The sequence below is a fragment of the Mustelus asterias genome, chromosome 8 (assembly GCF_964213995.1).
Source record: "Mustelus asterias chromosome 8, sMusAst1.hap1.1, whole genome shotgun sequence".
NCBI lineage: Eukaryota > Metazoa > Chordata > Chondrichthyes > Carcharhiniformes > Triakidae > Mustelus > Mustelus asterias.
Window position 1 is genome coordinate 50,543,755 of NC_135808.1, and position 24,446 is coordinate 50,568,200.

At 47.2% G+C, this 24,446-nt stretch overlaps 1 long non-coding RNA gene and 1 gene segment (V, D, J or C); one reads left to right on the forward strand and one right to left on the reverse strand.

Moving 5' to 3' along the window:
* Positions 1-183: 183 nt before the first annotated feature.
* On the reverse strand, positions 184-9,741 carry LOC144497146 (Ig kappa chain V region Mem5-like). The segment is given in 4 exon segments: positions 184-1,101; positions 8,457-8,495; positions 9,130-9,417; positions 9,604-9,741. Coding segments are annotated over 4 exon segments (705 nt in total).
* On the forward strand, positions 6,084-24,236 carry LOC144497147 (uncharacterized). The gene is made up of 3 exons (XR_013498519.1): positions 6,084-8,244; positions 9,518-9,653; positions 23,978-24,236. It is a non-coding gene; the product is annotated as an uncharacterized LOC144497147 (long non-coding RNA).
* The last annotated feature ends 210 nt before the right edge of the window (positions 24,237-24,446 follow it).

Here is a 24,446-nt window from a genome sequence, read left to right on the forward strand (position 1 = left end):
CAAGAGATCCCAGATCAAACTGATCATTTTCAAATGAATGATCATTGGCTTTGAATCCAATCTTCTGCTGATGTGTCATTGATTGACAGGCCAAGCAGCCAATCAGGACAATCTCTTGGTGAAATGCAGCCAATCAGCTGATGGGGAGGTGGGACATTTCCAAAGCACTCACCAGACAGAAACTGAATATTCTTAATGTTTATTACCTTTTACACATTGACATTGACAGAAAAAACAGCCCAGCCAGAGGAAGCTGGAGAAATTCACAGGGAGAATGGAGGTTTATTAAAACACTTGTGGAGATTTTCTCAATAACATGAGAATCCTGTCCCTTTAAACAGTGACTAAAGCTTCAATTGTAACTGCAGGGTGAGCAGGAAGGAGGTCTGGTTTACTGAAGCAGACACTTCACAGGGTCACATTATTATTGTACAGCTGACACTCTTCAGCATCTTCCAGAGGTTATACTTGTTATCACGAGTCTACACTGTCAGGACAGGAACAGCACGGGGTTAGATATAGAGTAAAGCTGCCTCTGCACGGTCCACATCAAATACTCCCAGGACAGGAACCGCACAGGGTTAGATACAGTGTAAAGCTCCCTCTACACTATCCCAATAACGTGCTTTAACTCCTGACCCTCAGAAGTGTCTCAGACTCAGTCCCGAGAATGACGAGAGTTGTAATTCAGTGCTGACAATGACCTTTGCCCTCCCAGCTCACCCCTGTTCTATTCCAAGTTGTGTCTCCTCTGTGGACTGTCTCTAACACTCTAGGCACATTCTGATCTCCTGACGCTCTTGCTGAGGGGAGAGGAGAGGCTCACGTGGGTGAGGGCACAGGAGAAGCGGGCGTTGGACTCCCAGTCGGAGCCAGAGAGGGTCAGCAGGCTGCTGACGCTGTAGGTGTTGTCTGAAGCTCGCAGGTAGTTGCTGGTCTGAATCCCGTTGGAAATGGCTGCACCATCCTTCTTCCACTTCACCTCCACCTCATCGGGATAGAAGTGATTGGCAAGGCACACCAGGGTGGCAGTGCCCTTGGTCTTGACCTCCTCCGGGGAGGGGGGCAGCAGGGTCAGCGTGGGTTGTGAATTCTCACGGGCTGAAAGAGAAGAGAAGGAATTTTAATCACTGCCATTTTCAGGCTTTCAACTTCCCGAATATAAACTGGGATCAAATCAGTGTCAATGTTTCAACATTGCACAATTCCGAAAATCCATTCCGGGGGAACTTTTTTAACCAGCACGGAACAATCCCAACAAGAGAAGGGGCAGTTTTGGGCAGTTTTAGCGAATGAATCTGGGCAGTGGAAGGTGTATCAGTGGGAGAGCATTTGGGTAATAGTGATTATAATACAGTTAGATTTAGAGTCGTTATGGAAAAGGGGAAAGAGCGATTGAGAGTAAACATTGTAAATTGTGAAAAGGCCAATTTCACGAAACTGGGATTTGCCAAAATGATAGCCAGGTTCCGCACGCATGGGGACGGCCTCAACCGGGAACTTGGGTTCATGTCACACTATCTGTAACCCCCACAACCTGCCTGGATGTGCAAAATCTCACTCGCTGTCCTGTCTGGGGACAATACACATCTCTTTAACCTGTGCTTAATGCTCCCTCCACTCACATTGTCTGTACCTTTAAGACTTGATTAGCTGTAAAGACTCACATTCCAATCATTATTCATGTAAATTGAGTTTGTGTCTTTGTGTCCTGTTTGTGATCACAACTCCTACCCACCTGACGAAGGAACAGCCTGTTCTGAAAGCTAGTGGCTTTTGCTACCAAATGAACCTGTTGGACTTTAACATGGTGTTGTGAGACATCTTACTGTAATTGCCAAAATGGACAGGAAACAGCGACTTGAAGGTAAATCAGTGTCAGAGCAGTGGGAGGATATTGGAGCTGGAGATGGAGTTCAGGACAAATATGTTCATCAAGCAATAGCGTGGGACATTGCAAGGAGGATAACTAAGGATTAAATCGGGCTGATGAGAGAGCAAAAAGATAACTTGTGTGTGGAGGGAGAAGACACGGTGATGGTTCTTAATGAATAATTTACATCAGATATCACAAATGGGAGGGACAAAGTTGACATTGTAGTTCAGGAGGAGAGGGATTGTGAAATAATTAATGGGATAATGATAGTGAGAGAGGAGATACTAATGTGCTTATCATCTTTGAAAGTGGAGAAATTCCCAGGCCCGGGTGAAATGTATCCCAGGATGCGAAGGGAAGCACGGGAAGAAAAAGCAGAGACTCTGACCATTATTTCCCAATCCTCTCTGGCTACAGGTGTGGTGTGGGAGGACTGGAGGACGGATAATGCTGTTTAAAATTAAAAGCTGATGGGATCCAAGGGATGGATTTTTGGAGGGCCGAAGGGCCTGTTTCCTGTGCTGTACTGGAAAGTGGCAAGTTGGATTTCAAGTTAGTTCAGGGTAAAGGTTTGATTTGAAGCTGGTTCAATCATTTTGCAATGTAACTAAAACATCTGTAAAGAAGATTACTACAAATTCAGCACTGAAATGGTTAATAGTGAGAGTATTTAAAGACAGAGTGTCCCTTTAAGAGACTGTTAACCAGTCAGGAAGCTGGAACTATTGTTCAGTCTGTCTGGGGGATACAGGTTGAGCATCAACAAACCTCAGATCACACACAGATCAGGAGAACTTTATCCCAGAACATTGCAGCAGACTTGGATCAACACACTTCACACAGCATTCTGATTGGCTGTCAGTGTAGAAGCTTCTAAATTTCATTTCAAACCTTACTGCCCAGCACTTGGCTGAGGTCAAGGGTGAGGTTAGAATTAGTCTCAGTGTCCAGGAGTCAGACAGGGTCACTGCTCCGAATGACCCCATGAACTCTGGAGGGTGTGAGTGTGTGGATAATGAGTGAGGGTTAGGATCAGGAATCTCCAACCTCAAAGACAGAATTACATTTCTATAGCACCTGTCACCACCTCAGAATGTCCCAAAGTGTTTTACAGCTCATTGTGCACAGCAAGATCCCAGGGAGCAGAGTGAGAATGAACAGATAAGCAGATTTGTAGTGATGTTGATTGAGGGATAAATATTGACCAGTACACTGGGGAGAACTCCCTGATCTTCTTCCAATGGTACCATGGAATCTTTCACACCCCCTGAGAGGACAGATATCAGATTGTCTCATCTGAAAGACGGCACCTCTGACAGTGCAGCACTCGCTCAATACTGCACTGGATCTCAGCCTGGATGATGTGGGATTTGAGGTATCAGTCTGTTTCTGTGGATTCTCTGCTGCTTTCAGTTGAATGAAGAGTGCAGGAGGACATGCCAGGAGCAACAGCAGACATACTGAAAAATGAGGAATGAGGCCACTTGGGGAGGGTGGAGCTGTTCCCCAGCCAGAGAGAGTGTCTTCAGGAGAGAGATGGAGAGCAGATTATGGGAGGCCTGTAGTCTAGAGGGGGGACATTTAACCAGTCGCTGACAGGTGCTGAGCCCTTTCCCCATGAGGATTTGGAAGTGGATGCGGAAAGTGGGAGGTGAACTAGAGAAATGTCTTTGTTGCTGCTGAAACTCTTGCTATCTGCTCAGTCACATCTAATAAACACACAGACAAATCAGACAAACATCAGTCTGTTTCTGTGGATTCTCTGCTGCTTTCAGTTCAATGAAGAGTGCAGGAGGACATGGCAGGAGCAACAGGAGACATACTGAAAAATGAGGTGTTAACCTGGTGAAGCTACAACACAGGACTGTGTGTCAAACAGCAGAAGCAGCAAGTGATAGACAGAGCTAAACCATCCCACAACCAATGGATCAGATCAAAACTCTACAGTCCTGCCACATCCAGCCGTGAATGGTGGTGGACAATTAAACAACTCACTGGAGGAGGAGCTCCACAAATATCCCCATCCTCAATGACGGAGGAACCCAGAACATCAGTGCAAAAGATAAGGCTGAAGCACTTGCAGCAATCTTCAGCCAGAAGTGCCACGTGGATGATCCATCTCGACCTCCTCTGGAGGTCCTGAAGACGTGTGCTCCAGAACTTCCAGCGTCCCTAGCCAAGCTGTTCCAGTACATCTACAACACTGGCATCAACCCAACATTGTGATAAATTACCCGGTTATGAACTGTGCACAAAAACCAGGACAAATCCAATCCGCACAATAACCGCCCCATCAGTCTACTCTCGATCATCAGCAATGTGATCTGAACATATCCAGAGCGATTACCAAGCAGCACTTACTCAGCAATAATCTGCTCACTGACACTCAGTTTGGGTTCCGCCAGGGTCACTCAGCTCCTGACCTCATTACAGCCTTGGTTCAAACATGGACAAAAGAGCTGAACTCCAGAGGTGAGGTGAGAGTGACTGCCCTTGACACCAAGGCAGCATTTGACCGAGTGTGGCATCAAGGATCCCTCGCAAAACTGGAGCCCATGGGAATCAGGGGAAAACTCTCCGCTCTTTGGAGTTATACCCAGCACAATGGAAGATGGTTGTTGTTTGGGGTTTTACTCTACAATCTATATTAATGAGCTGGATGAAGGGAATGAGAGGAATGTCACTAAACGTGCTGATGATAAAATGAAAAGTAGAAATACAAGTTGTGAGGAGGATGCAGCATCTGAAAAGGGATAGAGATAGGTTCAGTGAGTGGGAAAACATTGACAGATGGAGTATAATGTGGGAAAATGTGAGGTTGTCCACTTTGGCAGGAGGATAGAGCAGAATACTAGTAAACTGGAGAGATTCTATCGAGTGATCTGGATGTCTTTCCATCCAGGAACAGCAATAAATTAGGAAGACAAATGGAATGTTGCTCTTCATTGCAATGAGGATGAGTATAAAAGTAGGGATGTTTTGCTGCAGCTGTACAGCACCTTGAGAAAATCACACCTGGAATATTGTGGACACTTTTGGTCTCCATACTTAAGGAAGGATATAGTAGCATTGGAAAGAGTTCAGAGAAGGTTCACGAGGCTGATTCCACTGAGTAATGGATTGTCTTATGAGGAAAGCTTGAGCAGGTTGGGCCGATACTCATTGGAGTAGAACTTATTCCACCACCTCAGCACCAACTTCACCAGGGCAATTAGGGATGGGTGATAAGTGCAGGTCTTGCATAGAATCACAGAAAATAGGAACAGGAGGAGGCCATTCGGCCCTTTGAGCCTGCTCCACTATTCATCATGATCATTTCTGATCATCCAATCAGTAGCCAGATCCTGTCTTCCCCCGCAAATTCTTCGATCCCATTCACCCCAAGAGTTAAATCTAACTCCTTCTTGAAAACGTACAATATTTTGGCCTCAACTGCTTTCTGTGGTAGTGAATTCCACAGGTTTACGCCTCTCTGGGTGAAGGAATTTCTCCTCACCTCAGTCCTAAAAGGTTTACCCCATATTCTCAGACTATGACGCCTCAAACTGGACGCTCCCAGCACTGGGAACATGCTTCCTGTATCTACCCTGTCTAGTCCTGTTGGAATTTTATAGATTTTTATACGATTCTCCCCTCATTCTTCTGAACTGCAGTGGGGGCAGCACGGTGGCACAGTGGTTAGCACTGCTGCCTCACAGTGCCAGGGGGCTAGGTTCGATTCCCGTCTTGGGTCACTGTCTGTGTGGAGTTTGCACATTCTCCCCATGTCTGTGTGGGTTTCCTCCAGGTGTTAAGGTTTCCTCCCACAGTCCAAAAGGTGTGCAGGTTAGGTGAATTGGCCAAGCTAAAGTCTCCCTCAGTATACCCGAACAGGCGCCAGAATGTGGCCACATGGGGATTTTCACAGTGACTTCATTGCAGTGTAAATGTAAGCCTATTTGTGACTCATAAATAAACTTTAAAAAAAATATAATCTTAACCAACACAATCTCTCCTCCTACATCAATCCCACTATCGCAGAAATCATTCCAGTAAACCTTTGCTGCACTCCCTCTGTCGCAAAAACATCCTTCCTCAGATAAGGAGAGTAAAACTGTACACATCATTCCCAGTGTGGCCTCACCAAGGCCCTGTATAACTGCAGAAAGACAGAATTACGAGGGACAGAGATAGGGTAGATATGAGGAAACCTTTCCCCTTAATCACAGAGGCAGCAGATTTTGAGGGACTTGAGGGAAATCTTTTCACCCAGAGGGTGCTGGGAATCTGGATCTCACTGCCTGAAAGGGTGGTGGAGGTGGGAGCACTCACAACATTTAAGAAACATTTAGATGAGCGCTTGAAATTCCAAAGCATACAAGGCAACGGACCAAATGCTGGAGAATGGGATTGGAATAGATAGGTGCTTGGTGGCCGGCACAGACATGGACAATAGAATCCCTGAAGTGCAGGCGGAGGCCATTCGGCCCATCGAGTCTGCATCAACTCTTACCCCATAACCCCATGTATTTACCTCACTAATCCCCCTCACCTGTTAGGTCTCCATGAGTTGCCTCTGAACTCCAGTGAATACAAGTCTTAACCAACTCAATGTCTCCTCATACATCAGTCCCATTATAACAGGAATCAGTCTGGGATACCTTCTCTGCACTCCCTCTGGAGCAAATATATCCTTCCTGAGATAGGGAGACCGAAACTGCGCACAATATTCCCAGTGCGGCCTCACCAAGGACCTGTATAACTGCAGCAGGTCAGAATTATGAAGACATAGAGCAGATACGAAGAAACTTTTCCCCTTTTAGCAGCAGATTCAAAAACCAGGGAGCATAGATTTAATCTCAGAGGCAGAAGATTTTGAGGGATTGGAGGAAAAACTTTTTCACTCAGAGGCTGTTGGGAATCTGGAACTCACTGCCTGAAACAATGGTAGATACAGGAACCCTCACAACATTTAAGAAGTATTTAGATGAGCATTTGAAATTCCAAACCATACAAGGCTATGAACCAAGTGCTGGAAAATGGGATTAGAATAGTTGGGTGCTTAATGGCCGGCAGAGACAGGATGGGCTGAAGGGCCTCTTTCTGTGCAGTAAATTTCTATGAGACGATGACTGAGCCAAGATGGCCGAGAATGTAAAGTGACCAGCTTCTGGAAAATTCCGATGTGGGTTATATTTGACTGATTGTCCTGAGAGAAGATGGAATGTCACACCTGAAAGATGTCAGGGATTTCATCAAACAGGAAATAGAAATGGAGATAGAAAAAATGTCTCAGACTAAACTTTAATCTCCTTTTGTTACGGAAACAATGGAGACTGATTGTCACATCTCAGCAGACATTCAAAACCCATCTGCTGTTGAGTTATACCTCAGAATGTGGAAATGGTCTGAGTTCAAAGTAAACTGACTCGAGGGTGAAAGACATGTTTGTTTGTTACCTTTCAGGAAACAACAGGGAAATGGGTTAAAAATCCAACTGCACACCTGAGCTCTGTGTACTGGTGCGGGTGTGACAGAATGTGAGTTGAGACATTCCTCCGGATGGTCCAGTTTCCTCCCACAGTCCAAAGATCTGCAGGTTAGATGGATTGGCCATGCTAAATTACCCCTAGTGTGTTCTTTTGGTGGATTAGCAATGGTAAATGCGCAGGGTTACAGGGATAGGGTGGGGAGCCTGGGTAAGAAGCTCTTTCAGAGAGTTGGTACAGATTCGATGGACTGAATAGCCTCCTTCTGCACTGTAGAGATTCAAAGGCTAATAAAGGACTATGTGGACTGTGTAAGGTTTCCACGGGTGAAGGGATCCATTTTAAATGAACCCTGTTGTGACCAATCGAGTGCAGGGTTCCAGCTGATTACTCCTCACCCAGGAGCAAAACAAAATTTGGATCCAGTTCAGGAAGTTAACAAATGAGGGACCTTGTCTGAGGACTGGTCACAACATGTACACAGCAAGATCCCACTCACAGCAATGAGAACAATCAGCATTTTCAGTGATGTTGGATCCGGGATAAATATCGGACTGAACTCGTCCCAAAGAGAAAGGAACTGAGAGTCTCCCCAAAAGCCTGGAACACTGAAGCCACTGGATTGTGGGCCCTGCTGTAGCTGTTTGTCATCAGAACGTTAGCAAGAGATAAGCAGGGAGTGGAGAGAGCAGAGTGAAAGCTGGGGGAGGTGGCACCTCGGTGTCTCACTGTGCTGGTGCTGTGATCAGTTATATCAGAGAGTGTGACAGGGAGTCCGACTTCACATCAAACTCTGCCTGTGTGTGTCACACTGAGACTGACAGGAGTCTAGAGAGTGATTTCACTCCATGCTGCAGGAATGTGAGCACAGTCTGCAAACGTCCAGATCTCCTCCACACGGTGAGTAAAAGCTGCTTACTTATATCTTGCTGCTTAAAGGGGGGAATGGAAGTAAAGAAATACAGCTGGGCTCCCTGTTCCACACAATGTTCTTCAATCAACCATTTCATTGACTGCAGCTTCCTCACCAACACCTTCAACTATTCAGCATTTGTGTTTGAGAAAGTTTCAGCATTGAAAGAGTTAATAACGGAGGATTGGGCTTTACTTACTCAGTCTGAGTTTGGTTCCTTTACCGAACGTAAGGCACACTGACAGCTTCCAGTGCAGGAGCTGTACAAAAACCTCTGCTCTCTGCCTCACTCACTCACTCACTCATCTCTTCTCTCTCACTCTTTCTCTCTCACTCTTTCTCTCTCACTCTTTCTCTCTCTCTGTTTCTCTCTCTCTGTTTCTCTCTCTCTGTTTCTCTCAATGTCTCAGTGTTTTGTCGGGAGAGTTGAGAATTCTAATTTGAGATGATGAATCTTTCAGCTGCTCTTCATATGTGGACATGGAGAGTAAGAGGGAAACTCGAGGCCTTCAGCGAGCGGTGGACACCACAGGGACTGGAGTGTGTAGTGGACAGTGCAAATAATTTGTCCAGTTTCCTTTCTTGTCTTTATTATATATTATATAAAACTGTGGGATGTGTCAGTACAGGAGGTGGGACTATGTGTCCATTATTATATATTATATAAAACTGTGGGATGTGTCAGTACAGGAGGTGGGACTGTGTGTCCATTATTATATATTATATAAAACTGTGGGATGTGTCAGTACAGGAGGTGGGACTGTGTGTCCATTATTATATATTATATAAAACTGTGGGATGTGTCAGTACAGGAGGTGGTGCTGTGTGTGTTGGGGTTTTTGTAAGGCTCTGTATCACTGTGCTGGAGGTGCTGTAACCGTACTGACAGTAATAATCAGCGACATCCTCATTCTGTACATTGCTGATTGTCAGGGTGTATTGTGTCCCAGATCCACTGCCGGTGAATCGGTCGGATATTCCTGTGAATCGTGTTGATGCATAGTAGATCAGCAGAGCCGGTTTCTGTCCTTCACGCTGTTGGTACCAACTCACGTAACTGCTAGCAGATTGACTGGCCGTACAGGTGATGGTGGCGGTCTGGCCCAGGCTCACTGACAGCACCGGGGGAGACTGGGTCATGATGATGTCTCCATTGATACCTGAGGGGTAATAAAGAAACAGAGTGAAGTAAGAACTGTCACAGAAAGACGCTGTACAATGAGATATTGTTGGAGACACTGACTGTTCCTCCCCTTTCAGCATTTTCCCTTCAATCACAAGTCAGGAGAATTGGATTGAAATGGAGAGCAGGAAAATATTCAAGGTGGAAGGAGAGAGATTTGTACCTGCGATGCAGAATGCCAGAGGCCAGAGCAGCTGGATGGCTGAAATCATGGTGTGTGGTCGTGTCCCTGTGCCTGGTTACTGATAAACTCTCCCTTCACTGGGCTCTGCTTTATAAAGCTGCAGCCTGTCAGAGTCTCACTGCCTGTTCCTCAGTTTGTAAATGGTCTGACCCAGAGAAACCACGTCAGCACCTTTCACTTCCTCTTCTTCTCTCTCCCTCCCTCAGTCTCTGTCCCTCAGTCTCTGTCCCTCAGTCTCTGTCTCTCGAAATCTCTCCCTCACTCATTGTCTCGCTCTCTCTCTCTCTCTCTCAATATTTGTCCCTCAGTCTGTCTCCCTCACTCTATTAATATCTCTCCCTCACTCTCTCTCTCTCTCAATATCTGTCCCTCAGTCTCTGTCTCCCTCACTCTATTAATATCTCTCCCTCATTGTTGTCTCTTTCACTCTCTGAGTAACTCTCCATTAGTCTCTGTTTCTATCCACCACACTCTCGCTGTCTCCCTTTCTTGTCCTTCCCGTCTCACACTCCTTGTTTACCCTCTCATTCACTCTTTCTTTCTCTCTTCTCATTCTCCCTCCCTCTCTTCCTCTCAGTTTCTCCATCACTTTATCTCATAGAGTCATAGAGGTTTACAGCATAGAAACAGGCCCTTCAGCCCAACTTGTCCATGCCGCCCTTTTTTTAAAAACCCCAAACCCCAATTGCTGCATTTGGCCCATATCCCTCTATACCCATCTTACCCATGTAACTGTCTAAATGCTTTTTAAAAGACAAAATTGTACCCGCCTCTATTACTATCTCTGGCAGCTTGTTCCAGACACTCACCACCCTGTGTGAAAAAATTGCCCATTTGGACACTTTTGTATCTCTCCCCTCTCGCCTTAAACCTCTGCCCTCGAGTTTTAGACTCCCCTACCTTTGGGAAAGGATATTGACTATCTAGTTGATCTATGCCCCTCATTATTTTATCGTCCTCGATAAGATCACCCCTCAGCCGTCTACGCTCCAGAGAAAAAAGTCCCAGCCAATCCAGTCTCTCCTTTATAACCCAAACCATCAAGTCCCGGTAGCATCCTAGTAAATCTTTTCTGCACTCTTTCTAGTTTAATAATATCCTTTCTATAACAGGCTGACCAGAACTGTACACAGTATTCCAAGTGTGGCCTTACCAATGTCTTGTACAACTTCAACAAAACGTCCTGACTCCAGTATTCAATGTTCTGACCAATGAAACCAAGCATGCCGAATGTCTTCTTCACCACTCTGTCCACCTGTGACTCCACTTTCAAGTAGCTATGAACCTGTATCCCTAGATCTCTTTGTTCTGTAACTCTCCCCAGTGCCCTACCATTAACTGAGTAAGTCCTGCCCGGTTCAATCTACCAAAATGCATCACCTCGCATTTATCTAAATTAAACTCCCGCCACTATTTGTCAGCCCACTGGCCCAATTCCGGTTGGAATCGGAGATAACCTTCTTCACTGTCCACTATGCCACCAATCTTGGTGTCATCTGCAAACTTACTAACCATACCTCCTATATTCTCATCCAAATCATTAATATAAATGACAAATAACAGTGGACACAGCATCGATCCCTGTGGCACACCGCTCATTCTCTTTGTTCTTCTGTATTCTCAGCTCGCTCTGCCCCAGAAGAGATACCATCCTCCTGGTATCCACTCTGTCAGTCCCCTCACAATCTGATATGTTTCAATAAGATCACCTCTCATTCTTCTAAACTCCAATGGGTTCAGGCCCAACCTGTCCAACTTTTCTTCATAAGATAACCCCTCACCCCAGGAATGTGTCGAGTGAATCTTCTCTGAACTGCTTCGAACACAATGATATCCTTTTCCAAATAAGGAGACCTAAACTGTACACAGTATTCCAGATGTGGTCTCACCGAGACTCTGTACAGCTGCAGTAAAACTTCCCTATTTTTATATTCCATTCTCCTGGTAATAAACACCAACATTCCATTTGTCTTCCTAATCACTTGCTGTAGCTGCAGACTAACTTGTTGTGATTCATGTCCCAGGACAGCCAGATCCCTCTGTAGCACCGAGTTGTGCAATCTCTCTCCATTTCAATGGTTTACTGCTGTTCTATTCTTCCTGCCAAAGTGGACACCTTCACATTTACCCAGGATATACTCCAGATGTTTCGCCATTCACTTCCCCTGTCCCTATCCCTTTGCAGACTCTCTACCGCTTCTTGATAACTTACTTTCCCACCTATCTTAGTGTCATTGGGACATCAGCTCCATTCACTCCCTTCATCCAAGTCATTGATACGGATTGTGAATAGTTGTGGTCCCAGCACTGATTGTTCCAGAACTCCACTAATTACAGCTTCCCAACCCCAAAACAATCATTTATCCTCTCTCTCTGGTTGGTTAGCTAACCAATCCTCTATCAATGCTAATATGTTACCCACACACCATCGTCTTACCCACACACCATCGTATCTTGTGTTGTAACATTTGATGTGGCAATTTATCAAATACCTTTTCGAATTCCCTGTACATCACAGCTACAAGTTCCCTTTTATCCATTTTGTGACCTCCGCAAAGGTGGGCAATGACATGTTTACAACAGAAAGAAACTGCTCCACATCGACCATGATGTCCCACTGGAGCCTCCAATAGGGAGCAGTAAACATGGGCCTCCTTCCCACTGGAGCCTCCAATAGGGACCAGTAAACATGGCCTCCTTCCCACTGGAGCCTCCAATAGGGACCAGTAAACATGGCCTCCTTCCCACTGGAGCCTCTAATAGGGACCAGTAAACATGGGCCTCCTTCCCACTCGAGCCTCCAATAGGGACCAGTAAACATGGGCCTCCTTCCCACTGGAGCCTCTAATAGGGACCAGTAAACATGGCCTCCTTCCCACTGGAGCCTCCAATAGGGACCAGTAAACATGGGCCTCCTTCCCACTGGAGCCTCCAGTAGCTGAGCTTCAAACTCCACATCTTCTCCATCATGTAGGCCTCTTATTTCCATCTCTACAACATTGTCTGTCTCTACACTACATCAGTCCCTTAAGTACAGAAACCCTTATCCCTGCATGTCCCGCCTACTAACTCCATTATTCCGATATCCTCACCCAGCTCCCCACATCCATAAACCCCAACTTGTCCCAAATGCAGTGGATCCGGATCCTGTCTCATACCAAGTGTCGTTCCAACGCCACCCCTGATCTCAGTGACCTATCACCCCTGACCTCAGTGATCTATCACCCCTGACCTCAGTGATCTATCGCCCCTGACCTCAGTGATCTATCGCCCCTGACCTCAGTGATCTATCGCCCCTGACTTCATTTACCTGTTACCGCTGGCCTCACTGATCTGTTACCCCTGACCTCACTGCCCTCCAATTCCCTCCATGACCTCACTCCTCCCTACCCTGCGTTCCTGCTCCAGACTCACATTTCTCCCTCACCTTCCATCTGCTGACTCTGCTCCCCGACCCATCACTGCTTCCTTCATCCCACCATTGACAGCAGAGCCTTCAGACGCCCAGGCCCTGCTCTCTGACCTCCCACCCCTAATCCCTCCCCCTCTCCTTGTCTCTCTCCCCATCAAACTCCATTCTTTCACCTAAGCCTTCGATCTCTCTTCCTAAACTACCCCCAGCCCCTCCCCCATTCCTCTTATGCTGCTCTGTGAAACATAACGGGCTATGTTGTACACTAAGGTGCTATATAAATTCAGGTTCTGTGTGGATTTTGGTTGGGGACAGAATTAGACACAGTGGTGAAGGCTCTTGCAGTCAAATATCCTGCTGACAGGATCCAGATTTTAACAGATCGAATGGGACATTGTATAAAGTAGGAATTATTAAAAATGTATTCATTGACGGGGTGTGGGTGTCACTGGTTATACCAGCATTTATTCCCATCCCTAATTGTCCTTGAGAAGGTGGTGATGAGCTGCCTTCTTGAGCTGCTGCAGTCCATGAGGTGTACATACACCCACAGTGCTGTTAGGGAGCGTTTTCAGGATTCTGACCCAGCGACAGTGCATGAATGGAGATGTATTTCCACGTCAGAATGGCGTGTGGCTTGGAGGGGAATCTCCTGGTGGTGTTGATCCCAGGGATCTGCTACATTTGTCTTTCCAGATGATAGTGGTCATGGTATTCGAAGGTGCTGCCTCAGGAACCTTGGTGAGTTCATGCAGGGCATCTTATAGATGGTACACACTGCTGCTGCTGTCCGACAGTGGTGGAGGGATTTAATGTTTGTGAATGGGTGCCAATCAACTGGGGCTGCTTTGTCCTGGATGATGTTGAGCTTCTTGAGTGTTGCTGGAGCTCTACTCATCCAGACAAGTGGAGAGTATTCCATCACACTCCGGACTTGTGCCTTGTAGATGGTGGACAGGCTTTGGAGAGTCAGGATGTGAGTTACTCACCGCAGGATTCCTATCCACTGACCTGCTCTTGTAGCCACAGTATTTATAGGCTGGTCCAGTTGAGTTTCTGGTCAATCATATCCAACAGGATTTTACAGTGGGGGATTCAGCAATGGTAATGACATTGAATGTCAAGGGGAGATGTTAAAATTCTCTCTTGTTGGAGATGGTGATTCCGTGGCACTTGTGTGGCACGAATGTTCCTGCTTCAATATCTGAGGAATTGTGAATGGTGCTGAGCATTGTGCAATCGTCAGTGAACATCCCCACTTCTGAAGGTTATTAATGAAGCAGCTGAAGATGGTTGTGTCTCAGACACTACCCTGAGGAACTCCTGCAGTGATGTCCCAAGGCAATCTCAGATTGCAATCCGCTAACCACAACCATCTTCTCATCATATTGGGTGGCACGGTGACACACTCGTTAACACTACTGCCTCACAGCGCCAAGGACCCGGGTTCAATTCCTGGCACGGGACACTGTCTGTGTGGAGTTTGCATGCTCTCCCCGTGTCTGCTTGCGTTTCCTCCGGGTGTTCCGGTTTCCTCCCACAGTCCAAAAGACCTGCTGGTTAAATGCATTGGTCATGCTAAGTTCTCCCTCAGTGTCCCCGAACAGGCATCGGAGTGCGGTGACTAAGGGATTTTGCTGGTAACTTCATTGCAGTGTTAATGTAAGCCTACTTGTGACACTAATACTGACACTTAAACTTAAAAGTCCAATAACCACAACCATCTTCCTTTGTGCTGGGTGTGACTCCAGCCAGTGGAGAGTTTCCCCCTGATTTCCATTGGTTCCAGTTTTGCGAGGGCTCCTAGATGCCACACTCGGTCAAATGCTGCCTTGATGTCAAGGGCAGTCACTCTCACCTCACCTCTGGGGTTCAGCTCTTTTGTCCATGTTTGAACCAAGGCTGTAATGAGGTCAGGAGCTGAGTGACCCTGGCGGAACCCTAACTGAGTGTCACTGAGCAGGTTGTTGCTAGTAAGTGCCGCTTGATAGAACTGTCAACAATTTAAATCACTTCACTGATGATTCAGAGTAGATTGATGGGGTGGTAAGTGGCCAGAATAGAATTATCCTGTTTTTTGGTATACAGGACATGTCTGGGCAATTTTCCACATTGCCGGGTAGATGCCAGTGTTGTAGCTGTACTGGAACAGCTTGGCTAAGGGCACGACAAGTTCTGGAGCGCAAGTTTTCAGGACTATTGCTGGATTATTGTCAGGAGACAGAGTCATTGCTGTATCCAGTTGTAAATGTATCAGCCTTTTCTTTTCACTGATGTGCTGGGCTCCTCCATCATTGAGGATGGGGATATTTGTGGAGCCTCCTCCTCCAGGGGGTTGTTTAATTGTCCACCACCATTCACGGCTGAATGTGGCAGGACTGCAGAGCTTTGATCTGATCCATTGGTTGTGGGATGGTTTAGCTCTGTCTATCACTTGCTGCTTCTGCTGTTTGACACACAGTCCTGTGTTGTAGCTTCACCAGGTTAACACCTCATTTTTCAGTATGTCTGCTGTTGCTCCTGCCATGTCCTCCTGCGCTCTTCATTGAACCAGGGTTGATCCCCAGGCTGGGTGGTAATGGTAGAGTGGGGGATATGCCAGGCCATGAGGTTACAGATTGTGGTTGAGTACAATTCTGCTGCTGCTGATGGCCCACAGTGCCTCATGGATGCCCAGTTTTGAGTTGCTAGATCTGTTTGAAATCGATCCCATTTAGCACGGTGGCAGTGCCACACAACACGATGGAGGGTATCCTCAATGTGAAGATGGGATTTTATCTCCACAAGGACTGTGCGGTGGTCACTCCTACCGATACTGTCATGGACAGATGCATCTGCGGCAGGCAGGTTGGTGAGGATGAGGTCGAGTATGTTTCTCCCTCTTGTTGGTTCCCTCACCACCTGCCGCAGTCCCAGTCTAGCAGCTATGTCCTTTAGGACCCAGCCAGCTCGGTGTGTGGTGGTGCTACCGAGTAACTCTTGGTGATGGACATTGAAGTCCCCACCCAGAGTACACTCTGTGTCCTTGCCACCCTCAGTGCTTCATCCAAGTGCTGTTCAACATGGAGGAGAACTGATTCATCAGCTGAGGGTGGACAGGATGTGGTAACCAGAGGAGGTTTCCTTGTCCGTGTTTGACATGTTACTGAGAGACTACATGGAGTCTGGAATGTTGTTGAGGATTCCCAGGATAACTCCCTCCTGACTGTATCCCACTGTGCCTTCTGTGCTGGGAGATTAGAGGTAGTGGACACGGTTCACCATTTTCTCCCGTCTCAGTAACAAACATCCAGCTGCTCTGAGCTCCTTCTTTCACTTCCTCTGTTGGTTACGTTTCAATCTTCCGATCTGACAGTCTTTGCAGTTATTTTTGACACTGGGGATTTGTGCTGTGGTCTGAATCTCTAACAATAACTGTCCAATCAGTGAAAAGAACAGCAGCTCAGAGCAGTCAGGACTGAGGAGCCAGGCTCACTGGGAAACACATTGGGAAGATCAAAGCCATTGGTCTTCAGCTCCCGATACAAACTCCATCCCTCCCCCTGAGCACTGTCTGCTGCTCAACCAGACTCTCTACAACATTGGCCTCATCTTTGACCCCGATCTGACCCTCCAAATCCTCCACATCACAAAGATTACACTGCTCTCTCTTTCTTCGGTTGAAAGTGGATGTTTTCACATTCTCCACATTGAACTCCATCTGCCATTGTCTTCAGACCCCGTCACAAACTCTGTTCCCTCAACACTGATTCCATCCCTTCCCCATTGGAGTGTCTGACACTGAACCACACACTCCACAGCCATGGTGTCCTATTTGACCCTGAGATGAGTTTCCCACCACATCATCCACTCCATCACTAAGACCACCTAGTTCCACCTCAGTAACATCTCCCGAGTCCCCCCTGCCTCACATCATCTGCTGCTGAAAATCTCATCCGTGTCTTTGTTATCTCTGAACATTACTATTCCAATGCTGTCCTGGCCGACCTCACACCCACCACCCTCCGTTATCATCAGCTCACCCAGAACTCTGCTGCCCGGATCTGAACTCACACCAAATCCCGTTCACCCGTCACCCCCTGTGTTCACTGACCTACACTGACCCCCGGTCCAGCCATGCCCCGATTTTAACATAAACATCCTGCCTCTCAAATCTCTCCCTATCCTGCACCCTCCCTATCTCTGTAACCTCCTCTAAGCTGCCTAACTTAGTGTGCTCAGTAATCTTGGATATGTGTCTCTCTATTGCTTCATCCAAGTCATTGTCAAATATAGTGAAAAGCTGAGGCTTCAGCACAGATCCCTGGGGACATCACTATTCACAGCTTGCTGATTGGAATACACACACATTATCCCTACTCTCTGTCTCCTACCTCCAAATCAATTCCTTATCTATGGCAAAAGCTTTCCTCAAATTCCATACGCTTCCATTTTTATTCACAGCCTCTCATGTGGCACCTGCCCGAATGTCTTCTGGAAATGCATAGAAATAACATCCAGAGACATTCCTTTATGAGCACATTAGTGGCTCATTCACAAATGTAAGCGGCTGAGTTGAACATAAATGACTCTTTTGAAATCCGTGTTGACTCTCTCTGATCCGTTCATGTTTCTCACTCGTCCTGCCTCTAAAAAAACATTCCAGTCACTTTCCCACAACACACATTAAACTGAGCTGTTAGTTGTGAATGACTCTAATAAAACAGCTAGTACAGACATGAAGAGTTGAATGGCCTCCTCCTGTGTTATAGACCTACTGAGTCCTTGACTGAAACATCTGGATTGGAACAGGAGGTGGGCTGGAGGTTAAACAATGAGTTGAAGGTAGACGGAGTGTTATTAGTGGGTCATGTCCAATGTACATTGTGTCCATCACTCTCTCCAAAAGATGGGGGCAAATTTCCCAGAAAATAATGTGCCATCGGGGCGGAAAAATGGGAGATTTTCCTGCCGTTTTCTGGGTGTATTTAGTTGAATTTCCAGCACTCGGTGTTTCACAAAATCCGTCAGGGATTTACACCAGTGGACGGGGTTAATCCCACCCGTGAGGACTGGATCAGCAGCCCCGCATCCCTGCCTCGCGATGGTTTCCCCAACCTAATTCCCCACTCCCCTGATCACAGCCCCCAACCCCCCCACCCCCACCTCCCCTTCCCCAATAGACTGGCCTCCTGATGGCTTCCCCAACCCCCACCCACCCCTCCAATTGCCGGCCCCAACACCCCCACTCCCTGATCACCAGCCTCCCAATGGCTTCCTCAACTGGAAGGTTCCTGCTGAACTCAGCAACAATTCTGGTCCCCCCCTCCCCACACCAGCTTCTAAACAAACATCAGCGATGGAATTGGGGAGAAGCGCAGAAAGAAACTTTAGTAAAAGTCAAGCCAGCTTTACAATCATCGTCATTGCTCGTGCACTTTGACCCGAGCAAACCATTCGGAATCACTTGTGACGCCTCGCCATACTTTGCAGGGGGATGGGACACACTGTAGATGTACAGTTTGGAGTGAGATTCAGTCAGATATAGAAGGAAAACTCGGTCAGTCCAGCAGGCAGAGAAGACTTGGGCATGATAAGGCACATGGGAAGATTGGAAGGCTAAACTGCATCTATTTTAATACAAGGAGCCTGTCTGGTCAGGCAGATGAACTTAGAGAGTTGGTCAGCACGTGGAAATATGAGATTGTTGCAATCACTGAGACATGGTTGAAAGAAAAGCAGGACTGGCAACTCAACACTCCAGGGTATAGAAGTTTCAGGTGTGATGGGGGTCGGGGGGGAGTGGGGTATGTAAGAGAGGAGGGGACATTGTTTTATTGATTAAAGAGACCAAGCCTGCAGTAATGAGGGAGGAGATATTGGAACACTCTTCAAATGAGGCCATATGGGTGGAGCTGAGAAATATAAAGGGCGATCATTGTGCTGGGATTACACTACAGGCCTCCCAACACTCAGAGGGAGATGGAGGAGCAGATATGTAGGCAAATCACAGAGAGAGGTGTGAGAGGAATAGGTCTGCAGTAGTCGGGGATTTCAACCTCACCAATATTAATGGAATCACCTCAGTGTGAAAGGATTAGACAGGGTGGAGTTTTTGAAGTGATTCCAGAGCTTTTTATGTCAGTAGATCGATAATCCAACTTGGGATGGCCCGTGCTCGACCTAATCCTCGAGAATGAAGCTGGGTAAGTTGTTGAAGTATCAGTGTGTGAGCATTTTGGGGATAAGAACAAAGAACAAAGAACAATACAGCACAGGAACAGGCCCTTCGGCCCTCCAAGCCCGCGCCGCTCCCCGGTCCAGGATTGAATCCTGAATCCAGGATCCCCGCCCAATTTTCCAGCCTATCTACATCCTAATATCCTATCCACCGAGCTGTCCCTCACAGCTACGATGCTTTGTTCATCACAACCTATTAACTCTCCCCCACCCCCCCATTCCAGACCATGTGATCTCCAGGGAGAGGCGAAAACCCAGAGTGAAAACCCCAGGGCCAATATGGGGAAAAAAAAATCTGGGAAATTCCTCTCGACCCCCTGAGGCGATCGAAACGAGTCCAGGAGATCACACTGGCCCTGATCAGAAAATGCTTCCCAACCCTATTCATTTCCACTTCTGCTTTACGAACACCATCTGAATTCCCTGCCCCCGAGACAGGTTCCCAACTATCCGCAGTCTCGCTCTGTACTGGCACCAGCAAGATGATCATAGAATGAAGCCTTGAAACGAGAAACAAAGAACAATTAGCCCGCGCCGCTCCCTGGTCCAAACTAGACCACTCTTTTGTATTCCTCCATTCCCACTCCGTTCATATAGCTGTCTAGATAAGTCTTAAACGTTCCCAGTGTGTCCGCCTCCACCACCTTGCCCGACAACACATTCCAGGCCCCCACGACCCTCTGTGTAAAATATGTCCTTCTGATATCTGTGTTAAACCTCCCCCCCTTCACCTTGAACCTATGACCCCTCGTGAACGTCACCACCGATGGGGAAGGTGGACAGAGCAATGAAACGTGGAATTTAATCCTGATAAGTGTGAGGGGAGATTTAATAAAGGTTGGATATACAAAATGAATGGTAGGTCCCGAGGGAGAATTGAAGAACAAAGGGACTTTGGTGTACAAGTCCATGAATCCCTGAGGGATAGTGCGATGAAGAAGGCAATTGGAATACTTAGAGTTCAATCCTGATAAATGCGAAGTGATGCATTTTGGTAGAACTAATGTAGGGAGGAGCTATACGATAAATGGCAGAACCATAAAGGGCGTAGATGCGCAGAGGGACCTGGGTGTGCAAGTCCACAGATCCTTGAAGGTGACGTCACAGGTGGAGAAGGTGGTGAAGAAGGCATATGGCATGCTTGCCTTTATAGGACGGGGCATAGAGTATAAAAGTTGGGGTCTGATGTTGCAGATGTATAGAACGTTGGTTCGGCCGCATTTGGAATACTGCGTCCAGTTCTGTTCGCCACACTACCAGAAGGATGTGGAGGCTTTGGAGAGAGTACAGAGGAGGTTTACCAGGATGTTGCCTGGTATGGAGGGGCTTAGTTATGAGGAGAGATTGGGTAAACTGGGGTTGTTCTCCCTGGAAAGACGGAGGATGAGGGGAGACTTAATAGAGGTGTATAAAATTATGAAAGGCATAGATAGGGTGAACGGTGAGAAGCTTTTCCCCAGGTCGGTGGTGACGTTCACAAGGGGTCATAGGTTCAAGGTGAAGGGGGGGAGGTTTAACACAGATATCAGAAGGACATATTTTACACAGAGGGTGGTGGGGGCCTGGAATGCGCTGCCAGGCAAGGCGGTGGAGGCGGACACACTGGGAACGTTTAAGACTTATCTAGACAGCCACATGAACGGAGTGGGAATGGAGGGATACAAAAGAATGGTCTAGTTTGGACCAGGGAGCGGCACGGGCTTGGAGGGCCGAAGGGCCTGTTCCTGTGCTGTATTGTTCTTTGTTCTTTGTTGTTTGTATTAGCCGGGGTTCGAATATGGGAGCAGGTAAATGGGATTATTATAGATTGGTTTGGATGGCCAGCATAGACATGGTGAGCCGAAGGACCTGTTTCTGTGCTGTGTGACTGTATGACGCTATATGGAGTTGGAGCAGTTCTATCCCATAGACTGGCAGATGGGACGGAGAGGCTAAATTCATTTGCTTTGAGGACTTTGTCAGACGTTGAGAAAATGTACTCACAAATCGATAAAGAAAGCCGAGCAGTTATCTACACAGTGAGGAATTTCACCAATACGTCTATGGGCGGCATTTCACCATCGTGTCAGACCGTAAGCCATTGTTGGGGCTTTTCCGGGAGGATAAGCCAGTGCCACCTATTGCCTCTGCCAGGGGGCAGAGATGGGCATTGCTGCTGGCACTAAACATCTAAACCTTCCAGCTTAGGCCAGGAACACAGCTCTCAAATGCAGATGCATTGAGCCGCCTGCCACTACCCCAGACCATACCGTCACCGCCTGTTCCACAGGAGATAGTATTGGCTCTGCATTATTTGGACACCCTGCCTGTCTCAGCAGCCCACACTCAGACGTGGACAGATAGGGAGCCGGTGTTAGCAAAGGGCAAGAAAATGGTACTGACCGGGTGGCACTTGGACAAGGCAGAGCAAATGAAGCTGTATTTACATTGCAGGGACCAGATACCCTGCGAAGATGGGGTGCTATTGTCGGGGGGTCTGTGTCAGCGTACCACCCCTTGTGCAATGGCCACTGCTCCAAGAGTTACATGATACCCAAACTGGCCAGAGCAGAATGAAAGTGTTGGCCAGAAGTTATGTCTGGTGGCCTGGCATTGACAGAGACATTGAACAAACGGTTGGGCAGTGTGAGAGTTGTCTGACTCAGCAAGCGTTACCTCCACCAGCGAACATGCTCCCTTGGGATGTCCGGCCCGTCTGTGGAAAAGGTTTCATGTAGATTTGGCTGGACATTTTTGGGGGCAGATGTTCCTGATGTCAGTCGATGCCCATTCCAAGTGGCTGGACGATCAGCTCATGAGACCCATCACAGTCTCCATTTACCATCGATAAACTGAGGCAGATCTTTGTGATCCATGGTGAAGATGGGAATGGGTTCATGAACTTTGTAACACTTAAGCATTGAGACCCGAACTCTGTAATACTTAGAGATTTGTGAGACTCACTGTGGAGCTCATTGTTTTTGTGTCTGTAGAACTTGTTTTCGTCACCCAGATAAGGGAAGCAGCTGCTGTGTACAAGTTCATGATTTTTCCCAGCTAATTGTATGTCAGGAATGTGGCTAACCCAGCTGGTATAAGCTAAGCTAGACTCCATTTTATGTTCAGTTATATTATGTATCTTTGTTTTACACGGTGGAGCTGACATGTATGCCTTCTGTGATCGTATAATCATAGATTCATATATATTCATTATATACTATTCATCCTCACCGATATAAAGTGTTATATAGGCCCCTGTACATCAGTTAACTTGTTTGTGCAAACTTATAATCTAAACAACCCACAGGAGTCAAAGAACAAAGAACAAAGAACAGTACAGCACAGGAAACAGGCCCTTCGGCCCTCCAAGCCTGTGCCGCTCCTTGGTCCAACTAGACCAATCGTTTGTATCCCTCCATTCCCAGGCTGCTCATGTGACTATCCAGGTAAGTCTTAAACGATGTCAGCGTGCCTGCCTCCACCACCCTACTTGGCAGCGCATTCCAGGCCCCCACCACCCTCTGTGTAAAAATAACTGTGTAATATAACTGAACATAAAATGTCCACATAGAGATGACAAAACAGACAGCCTTGAGATGGCCATGATTACGCGGACTATGTGAAGGATGGAATCGCTGAGGCAGCAATAATCATGGGAAGATGCGGACGTGACCAGGGACGAAAATATATGTATAAATATTTGATCTTAACTCATATTCGGTGTGAAGTCTGGAGACCGCGTTAGGGATCGGACTTCTCCCACAATTGTGAAAATAAACCACTATACTTTGACTCACGACTAGTCTCAAAGGTATTATTTACCTCCAACAATGGTCTTCCTGAAGCGTTGCTATCAGACAGCGGAGCAGCATTCACGCTGATGAATTTCAGACTTTGGTCAAGTTTAATGACATTTGTCCTGTCAGGTCAGCCCCCGACCATCCTGCCTCGAATGGGTTGGCGGAGCGAGCCATGCTGACGTTCAAGGCTTCATGTGAAGCAGGTTCAAATGGCCGTTCCATTGTGATTGGGCAGTTATTTGCTGTCATACAACACTACACCTCACGCCATCACTGGGGTCATGCCGAGGTCACACCTGCAGAGTTGTTAATGGGTCGGTGCCTGTGTACCTGTTTAGATTTAGTGTCTCCAAATTTGTCGGGGGGTGGGGGTGGAGGCTCGGCAAGCCTCTCAGAAAGAATATTGTGACTCTCAGAAAGGGGACGGATTGTTTAATGATGGCGACCTTGTGTTGAGAGGGAATTTGGGTGGCGGACCCACCTGGGTACCAGGGAGAGTTGTGGAGAAGACAGGACCAGTCTCATATTTGGGGGAGACACCGGGCCGAAGAGTTAAGGAGCATGTTGGCTACCTACGCAAGAGTTTAGAGCCAGTTCCAGGAGCTGAGCAAGTGGGCCCTGTATCCAGTTTGTGTGTAGCAGCCTCTGAACAAGACAGCTCCATGTCCATGGTGAGGCCAAGGCAGCCTCTGGCTTGGGTGGGTGAGTCAGAGGAAGGGGCCGTCCAGGGCCTAGCTCCAGAGGTGGTTAGCACATCCACCCCATCAGTGGATCCCGTGTCGATGGCTGCTGAAGAGCCCCTGACAGAGTTGCAGCGTTCCGCAAGGTTCTGGAAATCTCTGGACCAGCTGACATTATGAACTGTCTTTCCCTAGTGTCCCTTCTGTAATATTGTTGTTTCTCTGCCTATGTGTTAACTGTTTTACTTGGTGTTTTATCATAGGGAGTCCAAGATGTTACTGGGGAAGGAGTGTGTGAGCCTGGCCCCTTTAAGGGGCAATCCTTCACGGGCCACATGACCAGGCTGGAGCCAATGGAGTGTGAGGATGTGATATTGGGCCAATCGGGAGTGAGGGTGATCATTCCTGGGGCTGGAGGCTTCAGTTGGAGTCAGGATGTTGTTGGGAGTAGACCTGTATCGTTGTGCTGTTAAACCCTTCATTGTAAATAGTTCTCATCAATAAAGCCTTTAGTTAGTTATTTCCAAATCGAGTCTCCTCCAGTTATTACAATGAGCATCTGCACCACTTTGGATAACAACAGCTCTCTGATAACAGCAAATACACAGACTAACTATTAAACTGTAACAGTTTCACCAGCTGCTGTCACCCTCCCTACTTCCCTCCATTTATTCTGCATTCTCACCATCTCCCCTCGATTTCTCACTGAATCCTCCGGTTTCCTAGTCTTTC